The sequence below is a fragment of the Bufo bufo genome, chromosome 3 (genome assembly GCF_905171765.1).
Source record: "Bufo bufo chromosome 3, aBufBuf1.1, whole genome shotgun sequence".
Classification (NCBI taxonomy): domain Eukaryota; kingdom Metazoa; phylum Chordata; class Amphibia; order Anura; family Bufonidae; genus Bufo; species Bufo bufo.
In genome coordinates this window covers 36468854-36496487 of record NC_053391.1, presented here as the reverse complement: position 1 = coordinate 36496487, position 27634 = coordinate 36468854, and the positions used below count along the sequence as shown (strand labels likewise).

General features: G+C 45.0%; 1 protein-coding gene across 1 annotated transcript in view; it reads right to left on the bottom strand.

The window, feature by feature from the left end:
- Positions 1 to 596: 596 nt before the first annotated feature.
- Positions 597 to 27634, bottom strand: part of LCA5L (lebercilin LCA5 like) — a 52146-nt gene continuing 25108 nt past the window's right edge. Inside the window, exons 4-8 of the mRNA XM_040422084.1 lie at positions 7923 to 8013; positions 6618 to 6718; positions 3500 to 3563; positions 1257 to 1430; positions 597 to 1162 (exon numbers count right to left, since the gene is read on the bottom strand). Of these exons, the coding sequence (XP_040278018.1) occupies positions 597 to 1162; positions 1257 to 1430; positions 3500 to 3563; positions 6618 to 6718; positions 7923 to 8013 (996 nt within the window). The remainder of the gene's footprint in view (positions 1163 to 1256; positions 1431 to 3499; positions 3564 to 6617; positions 6719 to 7922; positions 8014 to 27634) is intronic.

Here is a 27634-nt window from a genome sequence, read left to right as displayed (position 1 = left end):
CCTGTGGCTGGATTGCAGGAGGTATTTAAAGGCGCTTCCTACCCCAGGAAGATACCTGAGCAACTCATGGTTACTAGCTTGTCTAGTTTCCTGTGTGAAGGTGTTTTTGAAAGTTCTGCTTTGCTGTGTACCGGACCCTGCTTTTGGATTTATTAAATTTTGCTTGTTTGCCGCCTGCCTCTTACCTCGGACTTCGTTTACTGACCTTGCTTGATTGCTGCCTGCCCTGACCCCGGACTTCCTGACCACGTAATTCCCCTCGGTGCTTGCACTGGTATCTCTGACCCCCTGGTCAGCTGCCACTGACCCGGGGACTGCTCTGGAGTGGCACCTGGCAACTACCCTAACGCCCAAGCCATCCTCACCATCAGAGGCTCTAGTGAAGACCAGGTAGTTGCTTAAGTCATGCCCCTCCAGAGTATAGCCAGTCAGTGGCTCAGTGGGTCCACACCCGCTTGAATAACAATCAATAAGACGATGCTGATAACTAGAATTTGTTTTATTATACATCTAAGTAAAGGTCAGTATAGAATGGCTGCTCATCACCTCAGCTGGTGGCTTTAGGCCTGCTCTAATATTCTGACTACTTTTCCTACTTAGAAATTAAACTCTTGGTCTGAAGTTACAAAGTCACTTGAAAAACTGTTTTTAACATTGTACCCAGGTCCAAAAAGTTCTTCCATCAGGTTTTTCTTCCTGTCTCTCAGAGAAACATCAGAATTTTTCTCCTTCTTCTCGTTACTATCACCACTCTCAATTTTTGGCAAAGAAAGTTCTTCATGACCAAGACTAAAGTTGTGTTGAATCTGTAAACTTTTACAGCTATGGGCTTTACTTAAGCTATGGATGGGCCCAGTTGCCGGGAGCCCTTGGTGGAGGTTCTCTGTGGCGGCAGTGAATGTGTAACGTCTACTGAGCCTCCGGAGTAAAGACCTTGTATCACTGGACTCCACTCTTTTTCCTGAGTCAATTTTATTCTCATTACTTGAGTCATCCGCCTGGTTCTGCTCATAATGTCTTGAGTCCTCTAGCCCCAAATGTTCCTCTAGTGAGAGCTGGTTTGGCCCCTCTGTTGTTTCTTTGTTTTGCTCTTTGTACTTTTCATCTATTTCCAAAAAGTTATCACTATCCTTCGTCTGCAAGACGTCATGTGTTGGGGTCTCTAAAAATAAAAAATAAATTTAGTACCAGACAAAATGTTGGGTTCCCATTCAAACCCTACAAACGAGGGTGGAAAATGGTCCTCTCCAACCTACTATTCTGTGGATACGCCTTCAGCAGAAGCATCTGTATTGCCTGCTGGAGTGCTGTGTTGCCAGCAGAAATGTTGCCCCCCTTCACAGCAGTAGCCAGCACTGTGCTATCAATGTGCTTCAAGGGGTTTTCCACTTTCGTGGGCCTTTTGTCCAGACTGCCCCACATCGCTGGACCTGCGAAGGAAAGCATGCTTACATTCATCCCGCCGCTGGGTTCCAGCGCCTTTGGTCCCCGTCTGCAGATGCCACACTCCGGTTCCCACTGGTAAACTTCCTATTTGATGGGAGTCATGTGGTTGCTGCAGCCAATGACTTGCCACAGTCGTGACATGTGCTCCATGCTCACTTGACCCAGGTAAGTATGCTTCCCTTGGCAAGTCTGTCGTTGTGGAAAGGGGGGTCTGGCCAAAAGGTCCTGAAGGTGAACAATCCTCTTCGGGTTGTAATTAGTACTGCTGCAGACAAGCTACATAACACTACAGAAAAGAACACAACCTCTACATTTATCTGATCTGGGGGTCCCATGAGTAAGGCCATCATGGTTTATCCTGGAAAACCTAATAATATGAAGAGGCCTGGTCACCTCTCCTGATACGTCTGATTTAGTAAATACTTCTATTCCCTGTGTAGTAATTCTGAAGTATCTTTTGTCAGCTTTTCTTAGAACTCTGCGTTGAGCCGTTCCTCTTTTATTCCTCCTGAAGAATAAATTGAAAACTGGAGGTTGCCATTCTCCTTGTCCATTGGTCATTTCTCTAGCCAGTTTGACACCGTCGGTCTTAGAATGTGTAGGGACGCACCCAATTGAGAATGATAACATCCAATTAGTTCATTCAAACATTTATAGTAGGAATAGCAGAGGAAGAGACATTGTAAAGTTCTAAGAAAAGATGCTATAAGATTAAGAATTAAAAGTACTTACTAAAACAAACTTTTCAAAAGCAACAACTGGTCAACTTTAAAGTAAATTACATGGTCAATGTGCCTAGAGGCATGTGCATTGGTTGTGTCCAAGTATAGGGGTTTTCTTACAATAAATTATATTTTTCACCCTTAAAAACTTCCTAGTTGAACTCGTGGCTGTGCACTCATTGTACACGAGGAGCCTGTCACAGTATCTAAGTTCTGTGTATGTGCAATGTCCAGAAGAGTGAGGTGGAACCAAAGTTCAGTAGACAGCTGGGGAAGCTGCTTCAGCCTGGACAGGAAAAGGACTGTCCATGTATTAAGGAGGGAGTCACGTGTGAGTCCTGGTCAGAGATGCAGCAGAGTAGGGCCTCATGCACCCTTTGTGTCCCTATTTTGGTCTTCATACCACAGATCTCCAAAATACAGATACCTTCCATGTGCACTCTGCATTTTTCTCACTACCATCAACAGAAAGGATTATTCTCATCAACCATTAGATAACAATTGGACATATCCTATAATTTACAAAATGGTCACATGGAGCCGCAAAGAAATATAAAAATGCAGATTGCGCTCAGATTAAAAACAGTACGGAGGGGACTACATAAAAGTCACAGGAAGCTGAAGTCACTGACCATGATGGGACAATAGTCACATGACAAACGAGGACATAGGATTCAAGCATGGGGGGTAGGAGAAAAATGAAAATGAGGTGAATTTGAAATAAAATAAATAAAACAATCCAAGGAGGAATGGGAGGGAGTAATTACAGAATATATACTTTAGTGTGAAAACTGCTTTATGGAACAACCCCTTTAAGTTGAAAGGGCACCTGATGTAAGAACTGTAATCTCTTGTAGAATATTGACTGTCCTACATCGCTGTGGTTGTCCCTGGCAATCAAATATTGTTTCTAGAGGCTGTTCACATATGTAATTCTTTTAAGATTTGTGTGCTGGTTGCACCTGGCATACTGTTTGTTGTATTAACTGGTCCTCAGTAAAGAACTGTTAATTGCACCACCTTCCTTATTGCCAACCACCGTCATTACAGTTGGACTGGCCCACCAAAGGACCAGGTCCAGACCCTTCCATGGCCCAGTTTTGGAAAACTACTATACAATAAAGGTTCCACTTCAAGAGCCTGTGAAGTCCAGCACAAAACAACTACCCCAAGTGACATTGTCTAGACTCTAGAGGGTCTCAACTGTTGGAGTGACTCCATATTTAGTAACAAACTGGACTTCCCCTTTAAGCTCCATTAGTGCAGGGGAGGATGTATCTCGTGTGAAGAAGAGGACACTATCTTGCTCATAGCTTTTCTCAGACACTCACCTTCGCTGGTCATCTGAGGATCATTGTCTTCCTTTCTAGCGCTCTCATTCTCCGATTCAATATTCTGTAACAGTATTGATGTTTGTTACAATATATCATAAACATAAATGTAACAAATATGGAAACTATTGATAAATGTACTGTACAGTGATATGATAAAGCATGTGCATAAACAACAAAAGTTGTAAATGTTCCAGGGTGATAAAAGGGTTCTCCAGGATTTGTCACGGAGCTTTGAAAAATTAATAAAAAATTAATAAAAAACAAACCTTACTCACCGGGCCTGCAGTAATCATGTGCCGTTCCTTATTCCCATGACTGCTGCAGCCAATCACTGGTCTCAGAGGTCACATGTGAACGCTGATGCCGGTGATTGGCGGAAGAGGTCACATGATGATTAATGTGATGTTTTAAAGGGACACTTTAAAGGTATACATTTTTCAGTTAACATATTTTTTACTGATGACCTATCCTCTAAATAGGTCATCAGTATCTGGGTGGTGGGGGTCTGACACCTATGAGCCCCGTCGGTCAGCTGTTTGAAAAGGCACCAAGCATAGCGCCGTACATTTTATAGTGGCTGTGTTTGGTATTGCAGCTCAGCCCCATTGAAGGAGTGAAAAAAAATCTTGGAAAACCCCTTTAAAGGGAACCTATCACAATGAAAATGCAGTCCAATCTGCAGGCAGAAGGAGGAGCTGAGCAGATTATATATAATTCTGTAGGTGTCAGTCATGTATTAGCTCCACCCACATGACTCCTTGGCTAAGAATGAGCCGAGATTTAGGTGAATAAAATACTAAATCTTTTCCAATAAATCAATCTGCTCAGCTCTGCACATTCGTCGTGACACGTTACCTTTAATCCGAATTTCCCTTTTCTCCTCGAGTTACACTCAGGAGGCTGAAATATGAGCAGCTGCTTTATTTGTCTGATGCTAAAATATTAGCTCCTCAGGGCCAAAAAGGTCTATCTCATTCTAGTTTGATCCCCGGTGATTGCAGCTTACAGAATTAGAAAAAAAACATGGCCGCTTTCTTCCAAAAACAGCTCCACCCTTGTCCACAGGTTGATGTGAGGTATTGCAGCCCAGCTCTGTACACATCAGTGGAGCCATACACAACCGGTGGCAGGGACTGTTCCTAATTTGCAGGGACTGTTCCTAATTTTCAGAGACAGTCCTGGCAAATTTAGGCTGTTCTGGGCCGAAAATGAGCCGGACTTATGTGAGCCATGCCCATTAGTGGGCGGTCCCGGTGGGTTTGGGGCATTCCTGGGGTAGGGATTACATGCCCCTAATTTACCAACTACGGTATAATGTTGTTAGGTATGCACTATTATTTTTGCCACTATTGTTTTCTGGGGCGCTGTCTGTGTGGCACTATTTTTTCACGGGGTAACCATAGTTATGATACCAATATTTCTGTAGTACAGTATTAGGGGGCACTGTGCTATACAGCAAGTGTATGGAGGGGTGGGGGAGATAGAGAGCTTCTGGCCATACAGCTAATTTGTATGGTGAGCTTAATGCTCTGAGATCCAGGACTTCTCTCATGCTTCTCCTCATCTCTGGCTTTCCCTCTCCCATCTATCACCCTCCAACCTCCCAGAATCTGTGATACATGGATGAATAAACCTCTATCCCCCTCTTAGGAAGTGTTTGGGGGGGGGGGGGGGTCCTTCCACTACCTTGATTGTCATGCCATTATCTCAACATTGATGCCACCATCTGTGACAAGGTGGTCATGAAGGAAGATGCCCATGAAGGATCCATGATTTCGGGGTGTGTCCATTTTCTGCTCTCCATGTCTTACATATTCAACGGACACTGCTCGGCTTAAAATTAGTTTCCAGAGCATCTCCTACCAATGGTCAGTGAAAACCACAGGCCAAGCATGGATAGCAAAAATCTGCAACAATCATGCCACGTCTGAACGTGGAAAGACTGCCATGTCTCCTTTTTTTGTATTTACTCTGTATTAGGCTCAAGAAACTACATTAAAACTTTGTGTGTGAATCTACTCCTAAAAGGGTTCTCAAAGACCCACTGTTCTTTCAGATGGCTTGGCAGGGTGGAGGCATTTAAAAAATGAAAGTCTCACTTGTCACGGGCAAGGCGGCCCAATTCCAGTGCCGATTTTCCTTCGATTCCACTCCCCACTGGACCGGAAGTGTTGCATACCATCTACACGTACATCCCAGTTGCCGGCCAATCAGTGGTCTCAGCAATGATGTGTGCAGACACAGAACGTGACCACTGCCACCGTTGAGACCTTTGATGTGCTTGTAGAAGACATGTCACACTTCAGTCCAGCGGGGAGCAAAATCAAAGAAGATGTGAGCTCGGCATTGGAACGGAAGAGCTTGTGGCAGGTGGGTATTGTACATGACCTGGCACTACTTAAACAGGTTCCTGGACAAATCTGTCTGTGGGCTATACGTGGTTCTGCAGTTCAGCCCCATTCAGGGACCATATTGGATTCTGAATCTACACAAGAATGCGCCCCACCGATCACTAGAACAGGAGGCCGTGTTCCCTGTCTGAATTGAGTGGTAGACACGTATGAGTTTGAGGTACTCCATTCAGTTTTATGGGACTGCCAGAGATAGGTGAGTACTATGCTACCTCCGGCAGTCCCATAGAGTTGAATGGAACACATGTGTCGGACGCTCAATTCAGATGGAGAACATGAGTCCCCGTTCTACTCAGAGGTCGGATGCCTGCTGATCAGATACCCACCACAAGGGTGTAGTCACACAGTGCGGTTCTGCTGCTTTTCTTACTGCACCGACGAGAACCACACATGAAAAAACGGATACGGTGTTGCCACAATTCCACAAGTAGCTCATTAAAACTGTGCCAAATGGCCGTAAGTCGTGGCACAACCGCACTGTGTGAATACAAACCAGCGAGGAATGTCGTATGAGATCCCACAATACAATGGTAACTTTATTCTTTTTTTATTTCACGTTTTTTCGTCCGTTTCACTCTCAGCCCTGCGGCTTTATGAGCAACGTATTATCCCGACAGGTTTTTATCTTTCGGAGGTAAGCAATGAATATTTCCATTCGCTGACAGCAAGAATGCAAAAAAAATGGGCTGTGGGATGTCGTCTACCTTGTCTGGTGGAGTGGCGTGCTCCTCGGCTTCGTGTCCGCCCGGCTGATCTTGTGGAGACACCTCGCTCTCTGTCTGCGTGCTCTTAGTGACAGTCAGGCCTGCAAAACCAGATTTTACAAGTCAGGATGTTCTAACAGGAGCTGCATCCCCGCAGCGCTTAATGCATTAAACTGTCTCAATAGTAAAACTTCCATGTTGTCATGAGAATGTTCACAGCATTTAACTTGTTAGAGCTGCAGTTTGTGCTGCAGACGACAGAAAGTTGTCACCATAGTCCGCCCTTTTGGAAATGAGGAAGCTGAACCTTCTGGTCAACCTGTGGCCTCCCCTCACATCCTTTCAGGAGTGTCTACCCTGAAGGATGACATAAATTGGGCTTGCATATGGGGGATTCAGTCCTGATCCAACAGTCAGGACCGGCCTTAGGTTGGATGGTGGCCTGTGCAGTACCTTCTTTTTTACGCCTCCCCATATGGTGTACCATGAGGTGCCAAAATGACATGACCAGACATGGTGAAATATGGGTATAGCACATACTACTCTTTAGGTTCGGAGGACGTCATGGTCATCAGAAACCTCTCCAGCAGTACTCATGTTGCACACAGCAATGGATCGGGAATGTCAAATTTCTATTCCAGGATGACGCGCTAGCAACAAAAGAGTGCAGAGCTGCCAGAAGTGGGCAGTTTTGAGGGTCGATGACATCACGCTATGTATGTGATGATGTCATTACATTATAGGGAGCAATCTCCATACTGTGTATAGACTATACAATTGTATACTGTGCGTCTTCATGGTGGTATGTGATATAGCTAGCCACCGGATCTGTGGTCTGGACATAAACACATCCATTCCCCTCATCATGCCACCTTCACCATGGTCAAACATGTTTAATTACTACCTGTAGCTTTGCAGGAATACCTGGCGCCGCTTATCTCTGAGAAAAACAATCAAATCAGACCAGAAGAAACCGGTCTGATTCCCTTCTCCCCCTGAGACCGAACTATGGAAAGAAAATCATGGGATACCTTGGCCTAATGCACAAACTTCTGCAGGCCCATACAGTACATGGTGACACTTGGAGAGCCTAAAGGTGTGTAGTACAGAACTTTTGCCGTACATCGGCCTACCTTTAATACAATACAAGGGCGACATTGTTTTTTTTTAAATGGGAGTCAATATAACATGCATTTGTCTTGGCCATATACAAAGACCTTCCCGGCATATACAGTACGCAGAGATGTACACACCAAATGCAGTGTGAACAGGGCTATAGTGACACCATGCATAACTCACACTTACCTCTCTGACCATCCAAGCTGTCACATTTCCATATGTTTTTTGGCATTCGATGGGCATAGATGTTTTTTATATGCAGTTCTCTCTCCTTTTCCTTAAAACGTAAGAAAATACCAAATTAAAAATGATCGAACATTTAGAGAAAGTTCTTTTAATAATAAGTAGTGCGGTGGCCGGGTTTTGGTGTTCCCAAGTCCCAACTGTACGTTGGGTTCACCGGACACCGCCAAAGTGTCACCACATCTTGTTGGTCTCCAGAAGGTATGGTAAGCCGTGTTGCACACCAATTGGAAATAAGTTCAGAGAGTCAAGGTCTGCAATTAACCAGTGTGCTTCTTTACTGGAGAAACTCAAGTACAAAGCAATACAGCCAAGACACTGACAGGCTTCTCCAGTCTCCAACCGGTCAGAAGAAGGTTTTGTGCTGAGGAAAGGCCTGAGCTAGCTGTCCATCTCTCTCTCTCTCAGAAGGCTGGTACCCTGGCTAAAGGCTGGTGGCCCAGGGTCTGTGGCTCAGATGTCTGTCTGGCTTCCTGGTAACATAACAGGGTTGTTGACCCAGGGTCTGTGGCTCAGTATCCCCATCCCAGTGTCTTCTTCTGGTCACTCATACAGTCTGGCAGAGTCTCTTCTACTAAACACTGCAGAATAGGGACTCTGACTGCTCTCCTTATATAAAGTTTCTAGCTGAACTACAGTTGTTTTCAAAATTATTCAACCCCCACTGAAATTGAGTGTTTTTGCCAGTTTGACATTGATTTTGATCATTTCAGTCATCTTGTTTACAATTAAATCAAAGAGACACTTTTTAAGTCAGACAAATATAACATAGCATTTATAATAAAATAACCACAAATGTATTTTCTGTGCTCACATCATTATCAGTTTTATTCAACCCCCAAGTGACATTCAATCTTAGTACTTAGTACAACATCCTTTTCCAGTTATAACAGCTTTTAAACGTCAAGCATAGCTTGACACAAGTGTCTTGCAGCGATCTACGGGTATCTTCGCCCATTCTTCATGGGCAAAAGCCTCCAGTTCAGACACATTCTTAGGCTTGCGCGCTGCAACTGCTTTCTTTAAGTCCCACCAGAGGTTCTCAATCGGATTTAAGTCTGGTGACTGCGATGGCCACTTCAAAATGTTCCAGCCTTTAATCTGCAACCATGCTCTAGTGGACTTGGAGGTATGCTTGGGATCATTGTCCTGTTGAAAGGTCCAACGTCTCCCAAGCCTCAGGTTTGTGACGGACTGCATCACATTTTCATCCAATATCTCCTGGTACTGAAGAGAATTCATGGTACCTTGCACACGCTGAAGCTTCCCTGTACCTGTAGAAGCAAAACAGCCCCAAAGCATGATTGACCCCCCGCCATGCTTCACAGTAGGCAAGGTGTTCTTTTCTTCATAGGCCTTGTTCTTCCTCCTCTAAACATAGCGTTGATCCATGGGCCCAAACAGTTCTAATTTTGTTTCATCAGTCCACAGAACACTATCCCAAAACTTTTGTGGTTTGTCCACATGACTTTTGGCATACTGCAGTCGACTCTTCTTATTCTTTGGAGACAGCAAGGGGGTGCGCCTGGGAGTTCTGGCATGGAGGCCTTCATTACGCAGTGTGCGCCTTATTGTCTGAGCTGAAACTTCAGTACCCACATCTGACAAATCTTTTTTCAGTTCCTCAGCAGTCACACGGGGACTTTTCTCCACTTTGCGCTTCAGGTAGCCCACAGCAGTCGAAGTCAGCATCTTCTTTCTGCCACTACCAGGTAGCGGTTCAACAGTGCCCTTTGCGAATGATGCTTCCTATGGTGTCTCTTGGTATGTTTAACATCTTTGCAATCTTATTATAGCCATTGCCCTTCCTGTGAAGAGAAATCACCTCTTCTCTTGTCTTCCTGGACCATTCTCTTGACTATACCATGTTTGTAAACACACCAGTAAATGTCTAGAAGGAGCTGAGTATCACAGTCCTTTTAAATCTGCCTAATTGGTGCTTATTATGCTTGATTGCTACTCCTTGACATCCTCAGGTGTTTTCAATACCTGATCGAAAACACTTGAATGAACCTCTGTTCTTAAGAGTGGTAGTCTTTAAGGGGTTGAAAAATTGTGTCAATGAAGAAATAACAAAAAAAAACATTTAATACTGTATTACAAAAACAATTTATGTCATTTTAGTTGCATTTGGTTCTTTAAAAAGTCCTTGTAAGATTTCATTCTGAACACAATTACAAATGTACACTAAATTCCCTAAAACCCTTTACAGCATTTGGGGTTGAATAATTTGGAACACAACTGTAGAACCTTCTAGTGGGAGGGTTGGAGTGGAGAAGCACAGCCTAAACAGAAACAATGTTGCAATTTCAGTTTGCAATAGACTTGTCTAGAGTATCAATACAAGTCTAGGGAAATGAATAAGCAGTTTTAACCAGACATGAACAGAGATAAACAACAAAGCTAAACTAGACAGTCAAAAGGTCAGTGTGTCTGTTTTTTCCCCTCCAAAACTTTGCATAGTTCCTTATAGTAACTATGGAAGATTTCTAACTTATCTTCCGTCCATCCAGATTAGCCTGTTATCCTGCAAGTTGATCCAGAAGAAGGGGAAAAACCACGTGAGGTAGAAGTCAATTTTCCTTATTTTAGGGGGAAAAAATTCCTTCCCAACTCCAATCTGGCAGTTATACTACCTAGATAACTCCCTGGACCAATGACCTCTCCATAAATCTATACCCTGTAATATTATTACCCTCCAGAAATACATCCAGGCCCCTCATGGACTCTCTTAGTGAGTTCAACATCACCACCACTTTAGGTAGAGAGTTCCATAGTCTCGCTGCTCTTACAGTAAAGAATCCTCTTCTATGTTTGTGTACAAACCTTCTTTCCTCCAGACGCAGAGGATGTCCCCTTGTCACAGTCCTGGGGATAAATAGATGATGGGATAGATCTCTGTACTGAACCCTGATATATTTATACATAGTTATTAGATCTCCCCTCAGTCGTCTTTTTTCTAAACTGGATAACCCTAATTTTGATAACCTTTCTGGGACCTATAGTCCACCCATTCCAGTTATTACTTTAGTTGCCCTCCTCTGAACCCTCTCCAGATCTGCTATGTCTGCCTTGTTCACAGGAGCCCAGAACTGTACACAGTACTCCATGTGTGGTATGACTAGTGATGCACCCCATTGATCTTATTGGCCTTGGCAGCAGCTGCCTGACACTGGTTTCTGCAGCTTAGTTTGCTGTCCACTAAAAGTCCTTTTCCATGTCATTGTTACCCAGTGTTTTACCATTTAGTATGTATTGGTGACATACATTATTCCTTCTCATGTCCATAAAATCACATCAGTGGCGTACTTAAAAAATGACTGGGGCCTGGTGGGGGGCGTGATGGACGTGATGACGTGAGTGGGTAGCGTTGCGCTCTCCCTCCTCCCTCAGCGTGAGAGCACTTCCGAAAGCATGTATGGTCGCTGCGCTGGATCGAAGCCTTGCTGAAGTGCCGGACCCCTCCGCTGTGTTTTCCCGGAGCCTCCTCTGCTTTGGGACTAGCGGATCGCCGGTATGTCTCTATCTGCCCCTATTACCTGGGCTTGGGAGATGAAAAAGAACGGTGTCTGGCGGCGTCTGGAGGTATCCCCTCGGGGTGTCTAGGTGTCTCCCGGGCCGTGACCCCGCTGCAGCTCTCCCTGACTTGGATGCGACCTGGGTGTCTTTGGGACCTTGCCTGTTGGCCCTTCGCAGTGTCGCTGGTCCAGTCTGATCCCGCCTCCACAGCTCTTTGATCGCTCCAACAGTGTTCTGTTGCTTTGGCTGTGCGGCCAGTTCCCGTGTCTGCCCTGCAGGCTTTGCAGGTTTCTACAGGATTGGGGCTGTGGCTTGAACTGAATTGGAAGATCCAGAGAAGGACTGGTGAGATCGATTCATGTTATCCCCCTCTCGATCTGGATCCCTCGCTTTTTTGTCCTTGTGCTTGTTCTTTGCTCCTCGTTTTTTTTTTTTTCCGGCTATCTCTCTGCCTCACTTAACCATACTAAACTTTCACTAAACCCCACTAAATCCCCTGGACGTCAGTCTTGAATCCTAATTCCCCAGTTGAACTAATCACTAACTCCCTCTATGAAGTTGAGGGGGTAAAAAAATAATAAAAATTAAATAAAATAAAGAAGTATTAAATTCCAGACTGGGATAGGGGAAATCTTCCAGAATCAATCAATTTTTGAGATCACCAAATCCGAGTACCAGGTCGGGTCTGAAAGGGAGACAGAACATTATTACAAGAAAAAATACTTCTGAATTTAGATCGGAGGAGGCACCTGAGGGGGACCCCCACAGTGGAGACGGGGAGATGCCTATTGATAATGCCTCCCCATTAGAGGAGATTTTATCCATTGTTAAAAACAATGGAAAAGCGATACAAAATATTGCTGTTGAATTGGGGTCAGTACAGACAGATGTTCTCATTATAAAAGATGATTTGACAAAGATCCGTGATAGAATTAAAGAATTAGAAAACAGTGAGTGACTCGGAGCAAGAAGTCAAAAGATTAAAAGACGAGAGCTCTACATTAAAAAAAGATTACAGCTACCGGAAAAAAAAAAATGGTGGACTTAGAAGATCGTTCAAGAAGATGCAATATCAGAGTTATTGGCTTAACAGAATCCCCAGATGATAAAAATCTAGCAGGAACGATACAATCCATAATTTTTGATAATTTTGGGAAGGAACATTTTTCACCACTGTTTCTAATTGAAAGGGCACATTGAATTCCGGGTGGTAAACTTACCCCGGGGAGGCCGCCAAGGACTGTAATTATCAAGATGCTTGTCGCTTGTGACAGAGATATGATCCTTAGGCGAGCACGGGATACCCCTTCGATTTTGTATTATGGGTGTAAACTTCTTTTCTTTCCTGATTTTTCCAAAGAAGTAGAAGATAAGAGACGCACTTTTTTGGATGTCAAAAAACGCCTTCAGGGCAAGGATATTAAATATTATTTTCTGTATCCAGCTAAGTTAAGGATTGTGTTTACGGAATCTGTTTTTCTTTTTGATGCCCCAGACTTGGCGACTGATAATGTCTAAAATTAGATGTTTTTGATCAAGGGAGGTGTGGTTGAGGGAGTGGGGGAGGGATGGTCCTAGTTAAGAGGTCTGTTACTTTTTGTTATGGATCAAGGGGGATTTGGGGTTTGCGGGTGGGGGGAGGGGAAGGGGGGTTATGGGGGGGGTGGGGGAGGGATTGGTTGGGGTGGTGGAGGGGAGGGTGTCCTGCGATGCGTCTAACATTGAAGTGGGAAATGGAGGGAAGCTTGAGGAGGATGGTACTTGGAGATTTTAGGATTAATTAATGATTACAAGAGTACTTACATGGAATGTTCGGGGTTTAGGGGAGAAGGTAAAAAGACAGGCGGTATTAGATCTGGTGAGGAGACGCCTGCCAGCTATTGTCTGTTTGGTTGAAACTCATTTCTCACAGGAGAAGATACCCCGACTTGGTGGAAGGTGGGCTACACAGGTGTATAACTCCACATATACTACTTACTCCAGAGGAGTCACAGTATTGATTCACAAACAGATTAACTTTCTATGCCTAGCATCCTCTATGGATAAACAGGGGAGATATGTTTTTCTTTATGGTAGGCTTAATGGAAAGCTATGTATCTTGGCGTTTATCTATATCCCCCCTCCATTTTCCAGGCAGGTATTGAACTGTTTGATGGCCTTTGTGGATCAGTGGCCTGATTGTTTGGTGATTGGGATTGGGATTTTAATCTAAATTGTGTCAAACGTATGAAGTACGAGGCCAGATCTGTCTCAGACCATGTCCCCTTCTTAATAGAGCTATGTATGGCAGGGAATGATTTTAGAGTGAAACACCCATTTAGATTGAATCCCCACTGGCTATTAATAATTGATAACCATAATCAGATAGAAAAGGAAATTACCTCTTTTTGGGATAGGAATTATGCTTCAGCTAAATCTAAGTATATTTGGGATGCGTTTAAAGCATTCATGAGAGGGATCTTTATTAGTACAATTGCAAATTTGAGCAAGCAGTATGCGATGAAGGAGAAAGAACTAGAGGAAGCAGCCGCTGAAGGAATGGCTAGGTATGCCAAAGGGGAAAACGGAGGAGGATAGAGAGATTATGCTGAGGACAAGTGTTACCGCCAGTTCTGTGAGAAGATCTGGCAGACGTTCTTCTCTACCTCTTGTATGATGTGCTTTGTTTTGGTTTCACTTTCTTATCTCCTTTCCTTCTGCCAGGTGTCACTTATTTTGACAAATTGTCTTCCTTTATAATCCCTCCAATACTGCCTCACTTTGCAGTTTATACTACTTCCTGGATGAGGTGTTCACTGCTGGAGGCTGCTTCTGCTGTTTGTTCAGATAAGTCATTTACTTTATTGTGTTTCCTTGCTGGCTTGATTCTAGGTGACCCTGACTCCGTCCGTATTAAGTGTAGGGAGCCGGTGGTCGTGTCCCCTCACTATTATAGGGTTTTCAGGTGTCACACAGTATTAGGTACTGTCACGGCGGACAGGATCTCAGATACACAGACAACCAAATACACAAGTGTCTAGGCTAGATGCTGGGGAAAGGTCACCTCCTAGCACATCCCTGACTTCTCTCCCTATGCTGCTAAGCCCACATTCAGACCTTGATGGTAGGAATGATGTGTCCTCGTGCCTGGACTGCAAACACCCTAGAATCCCTGAGATGGTGAAAGGGGAGAAGGGGCAGAAGACACACAAATAGCCTAGACCGCAAACAACACAAACAGAAACCAAACTTATCTGAGCTGGAACAGACAATCCTTCCTTCCTTGAATCCAAGGCCAGACTGAATTCTATAACCCGCACAGCCCTCTGGGAGTGAAGGCAATTTAAGCCAATGACCCCACCCAGAGCACCTGAAGGAAGGCGGATCCAGCATGATTCCAAAACAAACAAAAGGTTAGACATATCAGAGAGAGGTGTAAGGGTCCCTCCGTGCAAGGGATCCCTTCTGCGTGTGGTTTCGTCTCACCTGCTGCCCAGGGTGATATTACTTATAGCTCTGGGGTAGGAGAGGAACCCATGCAGTTGGATCAGATATCTTTTCGTTCTGGTAGGACCTCCGGGCACCCCGGACCAACCTTATCCGGGTGGGCTCTGTGAAAAGTCCTAACCAGTCGGCTGGCATTGACCTCCAGTGCCGGAAACCACATCCTCTCCTCGGGGCCGTATCCCCTCCAGTGTACCAGGTACTGAAGGGAACCCCGAAGAACTCTAGAGTCAAGAATCATGGAGATCTCGAACTCTAAATTTCCATCGACCAGAACAGGAGGAGGGGGCAATGGTGATGGTTCCACTGGTCTCACATATTTTTTCAATAAAGATCTATGGAACACATCATGGATCCTCCAAGTCTGCGGAAGATCCAGTCGAAACGGTACTGGATTGATCAGCGCAGATATTTTGTACGGGCCGATAAATCTTGGACCCAGTTTCCAAGATGGCACTCTCAATTTAATATTTTTAGTGGACAACCACACCAGATCACCCACACACAGGTCCGGACCAGTCACACGTCTCCTGTCAGCCATTCGCTTATATCTCTCACCCATCGTCTCCAAATTCACTTGTATCCTCCGCCAGATAGAGGATAAGGTAGAAGAAAACCTTTCCTCCTCTGGCATCCCAGAGGAACTAGTCCCAGAAAAGGTACCAAACTGAGGATGAAAACCATATGCGCCAAAAAATGGCGACTTACCCATGGATTCCTGTCTACGGTTATTCAAAGCAAACTGCGCTAAGGGCAGAAATGAGGACCAGTCCTCCTGATTCTCCGCCACAAAGCACCTCAAGTAGGTCTCCAGGTTCTGATTAGTACGCTCCGTCTGTCCATTCGACTGCGGATGGAAAGCCGAAGAGAACGAAAGTTGAATGCCAAGCCGAGAGCAGAACGCCCTCCAGAACCTAGAGACAAACTGCGTGCCCCTATCAGAAACCACATCCGAAGGAATACCATGCAATCTCACGATATTGTCAACAAAAATTTGCGCAAGAGTCTTGGCATTAGGCAGACTAGTTAACGATATAAAATGAGTCATCTTGCTAAAACGAGGAAAACTGCGAGACAACGCATCTGCCTTGATGTTTTTGACCCCCGGACGAAAAGTAACAACAAAATTGAACCTGGTAAAAAACAGTGACCATCTGGCCTGTCTAGGGTTCAGACGCCTGGCAGATTGCAGGTAAGCCAAATTCTTATGATCCGTATAAACAGTAACGGGGTGAGAAGCCCCCTCCAACCAGTGACGCCATTCCTCAAAGGCCAACTTTACACTGCGTGCAGAATTATTAGGCAAATGAGTATTTTGACCACATCATCCTCTTTATGCATGTTGTCTTACTCCAAGCTGTATAGGCTGAAAGCCTACTACCAATTAAGCATATTAGGTGATGTGCATCTCTGTAATGAGAAGGGGTGTGGTCTAATGACATCAACACCCTATATTAGGTGTGCATAATTATTAGGCAACTTCCTTTCCTTTGGCAAAATGGGTCAAAAGAAGGACTTGACAGGCTCAGAAAAGTCAAAAATAGTGAGATATCTTGCAGAGGGATGCAGCACTCTTAAAATTGCAAAGCTTCTGAAGCGTGATCATCGAACAATCAAGCGTTTCATTCAAAATAGTCAACAGGGTCGCAAGAAGCGTGTGGAAAAACCAAGGCGCAAAATAACTGCCCATGAACTGAGAAAAGTCAAGCGTGCAGCTGCCAAGATGCCACTTGCCACCAGTTTGGCCATATTTCAGAGCTGCAACATCACTGGAGTGCCCAAAAGCACAAGGTGTGCAATACTCAGAGACATGGCCAAGGTAAGAAAGGCTGAAAGACGACCACCACTGAACAAGACACACAAGCTGAAACGTCAAGACTGGGCCAAGAAATATCTCAAGACTGATTTTTCTAAGGTTTTATGGACTGATAAAATGAGAGTGAGTCTTGATGGGCCAGATGGATGGGCCCGTGGCTGGATTGGTAAAGGGCAGAGAGCTCCAGTCCGACTCAGACGCCAGCAAGGTGGAGGTGGAGTACTGGTTTGGGCTGGTATCATCAAAGATGAGCTTGTGGGGCCTTTTCGGGTTGAGGATGGAGTCAAGCTCAACTCCCAGTCCTACTGCCAGTTTCTGGAAGACACCTTCTTCAAGCAGTGGTACAGGAAGAAGTCTGCATCCTTCAAGAAAAACATGATTTTCATGCAGGACAATGCTCCATCACACGCGTCCAAGTACTCCACAGCGTGGCTGGCAAGAAAGGGTATAAAAGAAGAAAATCTAATGACATGGCCTCCTTGTTCACCTGATCTGAACCCCATTGAGAACCTGTGGTCCATCATCAAATGTGAGATTTACAAGGAGGGAAAACAGTACACCTCTCTGAACAGTGTCTGGGAGGCTGTGGTTGCTGCTGCAGGCAATGTTGATGGTGAATAGATCAAAACACTGACAGAATCCATGGATGGCAGGCTTTTGAGTGTCCTTGCAAAGAAAGATGGCTATATTGGTCACTGATTTGTTTTTGTTTTGTTTTTGAATGTCAGAAATGTATATTTGTGAATGTTGAGATGTTATATTGGTTTCACTGGTAAAAATAAATAATTGAAATGGGTATATATTTGTTTTTTGTTAAGTTGCCTAATAATTATGCACAGTAATAGTCACCTGCACACACAGATATCCCCCTAAAATAGCTAAAACTAAAAACAAACTAAAAACTACTTCCAAAAATATTCAGCTTTGATATTAATGAGTTTTTTGGGTTCATTGAGAACATGGTTGTTGTTCAATAATAAAATTAATCCTCAAAAATACAACTTGCCTAATAATTCTGCACTCCCTGTATAGCCAGCAACTCTCTATCTCCCACATCATAGTTCCTCTCGGCGACCGAGAGCTTCTTGGAAAAGAAAGCACACGGGACCCATTTGCCAGGAGAAGAACCCTGCGACAGCACCACTCCCACCCCCACTTCTGATGCATCCACCTCCACCACGAATGGTTGAGACACATCGGGCTGCACCAGAATGGGAGCAGACGCAAAACACTCCTTAATAGTCGAAAAGGCCTGCAATGCCTCTCCGACCAAACAGAGACGTCAGTGCCCTTCTTTGTCATATCAGTCAGAGGTTTAACAATGGTGGAATAGTTTAGAATACATTTTCTATAATAGTTAGTAAACCCCAAAAACCGCATCAAAGCTTTCTGATTCTCTGGTCGGTCCCACTCCAGAACTGCCCGGACCTTTTCGGGGTCCATACGAAAACCAGAGTCGGAAAGCAGATATCCCAAAAACGGAAGCTCCTGCACAGAAAACACACATTTTTCCAATTTGGCATATAACTTATTCTCCTGAAGGATCGTCAAAACCTGTCTCACATGATCCTGATGGGTCTTCAGATCAGGAGAGTAAATTAAAATGTCATCTAAGTAAACTACCACGAACCTCCCCACCAAGTGATGAAAAATGTCATTGACGAATCGCTGAAATACCGCAGCCGCGTTCGTCAACCCAAAAGACATAACCAGATTCTCAAAATGACCCTCGTGCGTATTGAAGGCCGTCTTCCACTCATCCCCTTCCTTGATTCTGATCAGATTGTAGGCCCCTCTCAAATCCAACTTGGAGAACACCCTGGCACCAACAATCTGATCAAAAAGGTCGGAGATCAAAGGAAGGGGATACGGATCCCGGACTGTAATACGGTTCAATTCCCGAAAATCCAAACACGGTCTCGGTGATCCATCCTTTTTCTTGACAAAGAAAAAACCTACTGCCACCGGAGACTTAGATAGCCTAATATGACCTTTTGCCAAACTCTCGGCGATATACTTTCGCACGACCTCTCTTTTAGGTTGGGAAAGATTGTAAAGGCGAGACTTTGGCAACTTAGCTCCTGGGATGAGATTAACTGGACAATCATAGTCACGATGAGGGGGCAATTCCTGGGTCCCACCCTCCGAAAAGACATCAGCAAAGTCTGAGAGATATTGAGGTAGAACCGCAGTGGACACCCCAGAGATAGATGTGCCAAGACAATTCTCCGAACAAAATTCTCCCCAACCAATAATTTGTCTTGCTTGCCAATCAATAATTGGATTATGTTTTGTCAACCACGGTTAACCTAGGACTATAGGAGCAGGCAAATCCCTCATGACAAAACAAGATATAAACTCTACATGTGAATCACCCACCCTCAACTGAATACCATGTGCAATATGAGTGAGACTCCTTTGAGAAAGAGGTGAAGAATCTATTGCAAACACCGGAATCTCCCTTTCTAAAGTGCACGTACTTAGACCCAGATTTTGAAGAAAAAGAAAGTCAATAAGGTTTAACCCAGCACCACAGTCAATGAATACCTCAACAGAAAATTTTCTTGAGTCTAGCGCCACCATAGCTGGAAGGAGAAAACGAGAATTACAGGGAGCTTGCATACCTGCTTGTTCCACTACTCCATTCACGCTACCAAGAGTCAGGACGGTTTTTTTTTTCTTTCATATCATCATGCGGTTTAACAAAAGGACAAGCAAAAACAAAATGGTCACTTTTTCCACAGTAGTAACATAGTTTATGTAATCTCCTAAAGTTTTTCCTACCAGAACGAAAAGATATCTGATCCAACTGCATGGGTTCCTCTCCTACCCCAGAGCTATAAGTAATATCACCCTGGGCAGCAGGTGAGACGAAACCACACGCAGAAGGGATCCCTTGCACGGAGGGACCCTTACACCTCTCTCTGATACGTCTATCCAACCGTATAGCCAAAGACATAGCATTGTCTAGAGCAGGGGTACTCAACTAGTTTTATTAAAGGTCCACATACCTGGGTCTGCAGTCAGGTGAAGGTCCGAGCTGAACGCCAACAGTAAAGATGCCATGTGATCATGTGATACATGCGCGTGGGGCGCTCTGACGTTATAGTGGAGCGCCCCGGGTAAGTCCCAGAATTAGTAATGGCCACATTAGTGCCCCAGTAAGAATAATGTCCCCATTAGTGCCCCCAGTAAGAGTATTGCCCCCATTAGTGCCCCCCTTCTCTGCTTTTGCAAAAAAAAAATAATAATTAGCATTCACCTGGCTGCGGTGAACATTCGCTGTTGACTGCAAGCTCAGGACCGGTGCTCTAACGTGATGGCGTCTTGTAGGTCCTGTCCTGAGCTTCTAGTCAGCAGAGAGTGTTCTCCACAGCGTGAGCAAATGGAGGTGGAGGTACCGTAATATATATATTTTTTTACTAGCACAAGTAGCGGTGGAGGTAACGGCTGTACTAATGGGCGTTCCATGATGGAAGCGCTCATTAGTAAGGGTACTTTCACACTTGCAGCAGGACGGATCCGACAGGCTGCTCACCCCGTCAGATCCATCTTGCCACTACTTCGCCGTGCCGCTGCTCTGTGCTCATCGACTATAATGGCGATGAGGGCAGAGCTACGGCGCAGCACGGTGAGAGGCCGCCAGACTAAAAGTACTACATGTCCGACTTTTTCGTCTGGCGGCCTCACGCCGTGCACTGCCACGCTGCACCGTAGCTCCACTCCCGCTATAGTCAATGGGGAGTGGCAGTCCGGCGAAATAGCGGCAGGACGGATCTGACAGGGTGAGCAGCCTGTCGGATCCGTCCTGCTGCAAGTGTGAAAGGAGCCTAACAGTCCTTACAGGAAAATTCTGGCACCGGCAAGGGAACTAAAGTACCAGCCTTGCTGGTGAACTACTGGCCGGGTGGCAACCCAAGCCACCGAACAGACATATGATAGTTTTGTTCCGCATCCAATTCCCATTATTGGGGGATTGGATGCGGCCCCTTAATTACAATGGGGCCACAAGAGATGCAGACAGCACACTGTGTGCTGTCTGCATCTTTTTCCGCTCCATTGAAACTAAGGGGTCCGCATCCAATGCCCCAATAATGGGAATTGGATGCGGAACAAAACTATCATGGTTTGATGGGGCTTAATCACTTTATTTAATCAGGTTACCTTTAATTTTAAAGAAGATGGCCCAGGAGAGATGGGAACACGACACTGACTGGAGTCCTTTCCTGCAGTCAGTGACGTCTTCCCGCCTCTCTGTCGCCCTCTCCATACCCCCCCCTTCCTTCCCAAATGGGACATTTATTTCATTGGTGGCAGTGGTGATGTCCCTCCCCTCTCCAGCAGCTTGAAGCTCCCTTACGTGCTGCCGCTGCTGCAGGGGAGGAGGGACCTGCAGTGCTCCAGCCTAAAAAAAATACCTAGTAGCCATTGGCTCCTGAACTGAAAAATTTAGGAGCCAAATCAAATTTTTAGTCGCCAAATCGAAACTGAATCTAAATTTTGGTATTGTGACAACGCTACGCTGATCAGATCGGCGTAGGGTTGTTTTGAAACCAAAATTTTGATTCGCTTTCGTCACCATAAAAAAGTATTGCGAGACTCAATACCGCGCAAAAAAAAAAAAAACACCAAAAAAAGCCGCGTGCATTTCGCATTTTATGAAACATTCGGCCCATAATAGAACAGTCCTATGCTATTTTTTGGGGTGACAAGGTGACTAAAAAATGGCGAATGCTCACCGCATAGGAGATATTTTTGAATAATTTAATAGTTTGGACAGCGCTATGTAATATGTTTATTTATTTATTGTTTATATATTTTATATGTAAAATTGGGAAAGGGGGGATTTAAACGTAATATTTTAGGGTACTTTCACACTAGCGTTTTTCTTTTCCGGCATAGAGTTCCGTCACAGGGGCTCTATACCAGAAAAGAACTGATCAGGCATATCCCCATGCATTCTGAATGGAGAGTAATCCGTTCAGGATGCATCAGGATGTCTACAGTTCAGTCATTTTGACTGATCAGGCAAAAGATAAAACCGCAGCATGCTACGGTTTTATCTCCGGCGGAAAAAAAATTAAGATTTGCCTGAACGCCGGATCCAGCATTTTTCCCCATAGGAATGTATTAGTGCCAGATCCGGCATTCAAAATACCGGAATGCACCCGCACTAAATCCGGACCCATTCACTTCTATGGGGCTGTGCACATGAGCGGTGATTTTCACACATCACTTGTGTGTTGCGTGAAAATCGCAGCATGCTCTGTTGTGCGTTTTTCACGCAATGCAGGCCCCATAGAAGTTAATGGGGCTGTGTGAAAATCGCAAGCAAGTGCGGATGCGGTGCAATTTTCACGCATGGTTCCTAGGATGAAAGTCTAATCACTGTATTATTTTCCCTTATAACATGGTTATAAGGGAAAATAATAGCATTCTGAATACAGAATGCATAGTAGAAGGTCAATATAATCAACATTGGTGGCGCAGTGCGCCCCTCCAACACCCCAGTATAATAAACATTGGTGGCGCAGTGCGCCCCCCCCCATCACCCCAATATAATAAACATTGGTGGCGCAGTGCGCCCCCCCTCAATATAATAAACATTGGTGGCGGAGTGTGCCCCCCCAATATAATAAACATTGGTGGCGCAGTGCGCCCCCCCTCAAAATAATAAACATTGGTGGCGCAGTGCGCCCCCCATCACCCCAATATAAAAAACATTGGTGGCGCAGTGTGCCCCCCCCAATATAATAAACATTGGTGGCGCACTGGGCAGTGCCAATGAGGGTTAAAAAATAAAAAAATAATTTACTCAACCCTAACCCGCCTCCTGTATTTGTATAAGAAACGTTGGTGGCACAGTGCGCCCCCCCCCCCAGTATAATAAACATTGGTGGCTCAGTGGGAAGTGCCAATGAGGGTTAAAAATAATAAAAGAAAATTAACTCACCTCCTCCAGTTGATCGGGTAGCTGCCGGTCTCCTGTTCTTACTTCTTTCTTCAGGACCTGTGGTGACATCACTGCGCTTATCACATGATCCATCACCATGGTAATGGGCCATGTGATGAGCTCAGTGACGTCACCACAGGTCCTGAAGAAAGAAGTAAGAACAGGAGACCGGCAGCTACGCGATCAACTGGAGGAGGTGAGTTAATTTTCTTTTATTATTTTTAACCCTCATTGGCACTTCCCACTGAGCCACCAATGTTTATTATACTGGGGGGGGTGCACTGTGCCACCAACGTTTCTTATACAAATACAGGAGGCGGGTGCCGGAATCAAATAGCCGGCACCCGACCTTTGTGACAGGGAGCTGCGATCAGCTACAATTAACCCCTCAGGTACCGCACCTGAAGGGTTAACTCAACTGCAGCTGATCGCAGCTCCCTGTCACAGAGGTCGGGTGCCGCTATTTGATTCCGGCACCCGCCTCCTGTATTTGTATTTAGGTCAGTTTTCTTCATTGGTGGCGCAGTGGCCACAGCCCCTCCCCTCCTCCTCCGGCCTCTTCTTATTGGCAGCGGCGGGGCAGCAGCCCAGGGGGGAGGCAGAGACTCCTCCTGCGCTGCTGAGAACGATCATCTCCTGTGCCCCGCCGCAGTGTATTGAGCAGAGCTGCGGCGGCGCTGGTGCCTGCATGTGGAGGGAGCCGTCTCTCACTGCGCCCCTGGGAAGGAGGAAGTGCGCCGGTAAGCTCCTCCTCCTGCACGGTACAGTGTGCAGGAGAGGAGGAGCGCTCTGAAGGATGGCCGGGGTCCAGACAACTGGCGGCCGCGGTCCGTATTTGGACCGCGGTCCGCCAGTTGAGTACCCCTGCTCTAGAGTATCCGGGTACTCATGAAAAGCCAGGGCATCTTTCAACCTCTCAGATAACCCCTGACAAAACTGACTACGTAACGCAGGGTCGTTCCACCCTGACTCTGTAGCCCATCTCCTAAACTCTACGCACTAAACCTCTGCAGTATGTTCACCCTGTAATAAGTTACGCAATTTAGATTCTGCCATCGAGACCCGATCTGGGTCATCGTAAATCAATCCCAGGGCTTTGAAAAATTCCTCCACCGACCGGAGGGCCAGAGAACCGGGCGGCAGAGAAAAAGCCCAGGATTGCGCGTACCCTTTAAGCAGAGACATGATGATACCAACCCTCTGACTTTCATCACCTGACGAAAATGGACGCAGTCGAAAATACAATTTGCATGACTCTTTAAAGCAGATAAAATCATCCGCACCCCCTGTAAATTTCTCGGGAAGAGCGACTTTAGGCTCCCCACCAATTTGACCTGCACCTGATGCCAGAACACTCTGACACTGTGTGACCGAACTACGCAGATACGCAACCTCTAGGGATAATCCCTGCATGCGGTCAACCAGTGCATCAATTGACGCCATCACAAAACCGCTGAGTAATGGCAGTCACAGTATGGCGGGTTATAATATCACGGCGGACAGGATCTCAGATACACAGACAACCAAATACACAAGTGTCTAGGCTAGATGCTGGGGAAAGGTCACCTCCTAGCACATCCCTGACTTCTCTCCCTATGCTGCTAAGCCCACATTCAGACCTTGATGGTAGGAATGATGTGTCCTCGTGCCTGGACTGCAAACACCCTAGAATCCCTGAGATGGTGAAAGGGGAGAAGGGGCAGAAGACACACAAATAGCCTAGACCGCAAACAACACAAACAGAAACCAAACTTATCTGAGCTGGAACAGACAATCCTTCCTTCCTTGAATCCAAGGCCAGACTGAATTCTATAACCTGCACGGCCCTCTGGGAGTGAAGGCAATTTAAGCCAATGACCCCACCCAGAGCACCTGAAGGAAGGCGGATCCAGCATGATTCCAAAACAAACAAAAGGTTAGACACGTGCTGCCAATCTGACAGACCTCCGCACACCGTCCGAGCAGGGCATGACAGGTACGCGGGCATGCAATCGTCTACCATACAGACCCTTGCATGTGCATAGCAGTCAGGGAGAGCTCCTAGGGTTTTATAGGGCTCACCTATGAGCTCCTTAGTTTGGGATCAAGCCAGTCGCTCGTTTATTTATATGTTCCAGATATCTGCTAACTTCATCCGTGACAACAAGCCAGGCTCTTTCTGACTTCCTTCTGGATAAAGCACAACAGAAGCTGTTCTTTAGAGGACAAAAATATTTTTCAGAGGCAGGTCGCCCTGGGAAGATGCTGGCTAGAGTAATAGCAAGCCAGGATGCAAAGAAAGAGATCCGTAGTATACTTATGCCTGGTGGCACTACTGTGGAAGATCAGGAGGGAATATTAGAAGTATTTATAAAATATTTTAGTGAATTGTATGAATCAGAGAGTGTTCTCTCAGAGGCAGCGATTGACTCGTACTTGGATTCTATTTCCCTTCCGGTTCTTACAGATGGGCAAAGGGAATGTTTGGAGATGGATTTGTCTCCTCAGGAGATAGAAGATGCAATGAAGGCCTGCTCATGTAATTCTGCCCGCGGATTGGATGGACTCCCGTACGAGTTCTATAGTAAATACGGGGAGATTGTTTTTCCCCACTTGGGGAGAACACTCTCTGATTTAATAAAAGAGGGAGCCCTCCCAGAAACAATGACAGAGGCCGCGATAATAGTAATATTAAAGAAGGGTAATGACCCTAGTGAGCTGGGATCTTACAGACCGATTTCTCTCCTTAACACAGATGTTAAACTTTATTCTAAAATCTTAGCTATGAGGCTATCTAGCGTTATGACATCAATTGTACATCCAGATCAAAATGGCTTTATTCCCAATAAGGGGACTCATTATAATCTACATCGTCTTTTTGCTAATATACAGACTTCTGGGGGCCTTCACGATCTATCTTGTCTATAGATGCGTCTAAGGCTTTTGATAGAGTTGAGTGGGGGTTTCTATGGAGAGTGCTTCATAGGATGGGCTTTGGCCCTAGGTTTATTAACATGGTTAAGCTTCTTTATAGATCCCCTACTGCAAGACTAAATATAAATGGACATCTTACAAGAAGTTTTCTTATGACCAGGGGCACTCGCCAGGGATGTCCACTCTCTCCTCTTCTATTTGATATCTATATCGAACCTTTGGCTGCCAGGGTTAGACAAGATCCTAGGATACTAGGGTTTGGGGTATTGGGAACGGAAGATCGCATTTCTCTATATGCTGATGATATTCTATTTTATGTCCAACAGACAAAACCTACTCTCTTAACTATTATGCAAACGATAAACTCTTTTGGAGAAGCCTCAGGTCTAGATGTAAATTGGGATAAAACTACGATTATGCCACTAGATACTACAACGATGCCCTTAGATAAATTATCATTTCCCAAGGATAGTCCTCTGAATACTCTGAAAATTGCCGACTCGTTTGAGTATCTCGGCATTACAGTCTCCCCTAGGGTGGAAGATTTTATTCCGCTTAACTTGATGCCATTGATAAATAAGTTAAGGTTAAAAATGATAACGTGGCTTCCATTACCCTTATCAAAGGCTGATAGAATATCTTTAGTCAAGATGGTGATTCTCCCTCAGTTACTCTATCTCTTTAGGAATTCTCCAGTTTGTATCCCGGATAGGTATTTTAAGGTGATTGAAAGAATTATTAATGATCTACTCTGGGGGAGGAAACGGGTTAGACTTAAGTTAGAGCATTAGTATAAGTCCCTGGAGAGTGGAGGAGTTAACCTCCCCTGCTTCAAGGGTTATTTCTTAGCTGCACAGTTCTGTTTTCTCCGTGAATGGAAAGATAGCCCATTCATGGAGGTTGTGGTTGTGGGGGGGGGGGGGGTTAAAGAAAAATTATGATGATAAATGTTAATAATGTTATTTTTATATAATGTGTAGAAAACTGTAATGCTTTTTGAATATGGTGTGACACACTCTCCAATAAGTTCATAAAGTAAGTTAAAAAAAGAAAAAGCAATTTTTGAAGAGACCCTCACCACTCCAGCAGCTTCTTGCCAACCTCCTCCTCCTGTGAAACACCCGCTCTTGTGGCTAGTGAAGATCGCTCTCTCAGACCAGGCCAGGCAGCCACTTCACTCGTTTCCTACACATATACATGTGAAACTCGAAAAATTAGAATATCGTGCGAAAGTCCATTTATTTCAGTAATGCAAATTAAAAGGAATTGCATTAATGCAGCTTAAAATTCGAGTTTTGTGAAAAGGTTCAATATTCTAGGCTCAAAGTGTCACACTCTAGTCAGCTAATTAATTCATACCCTCTGAGCAAAGGGTACCTTAAAATTGAGACTTTGGGGTTTTATAAGCTGTAAGCCATAATCATCCAAATTATAACAAATAAAGGCTTTAAATATCTCGCTTTGCATGTAATGAGTCTATCTCATATGTTTGTTTCACCTTGTAAGTTGCATTACTGAAATAAATGATTTTTGCACGATATTCAAATTTTTTGAGTTTTCCCTGTATATTGTATGTCATGTCACTGTATATACTTTCATTGTATAAAACTATTGAGGAGGCCCTGACTAGTGTTGATTGAGCACCGAAGTGCTTGGGTGCTCGAGTAGAACTGCTTGGGTGCTTTACAGAGCACCCGAGCACAATGGAAGTCAATGAGAGAACCCGAGCATTAATCCAGGCACCCCCTGCTCTGAAGAGGGGAGGGTGTCTGGTTCACAGGAAAAGGTCAGAAATTGATGGAAACACAACTGAAATGGTTCGGGAACAGCATGGGGAGGATGTCTGGATGCATCTTGGACTCCCAGGTCGCTGCTGGGAACGATGTTGTCCGAGTAGTACGCCACTTTGACAGACTGACAATATTACGCACAAAACCGAAGATAAAATCGATTTTAGAGGAAAAATTGTTA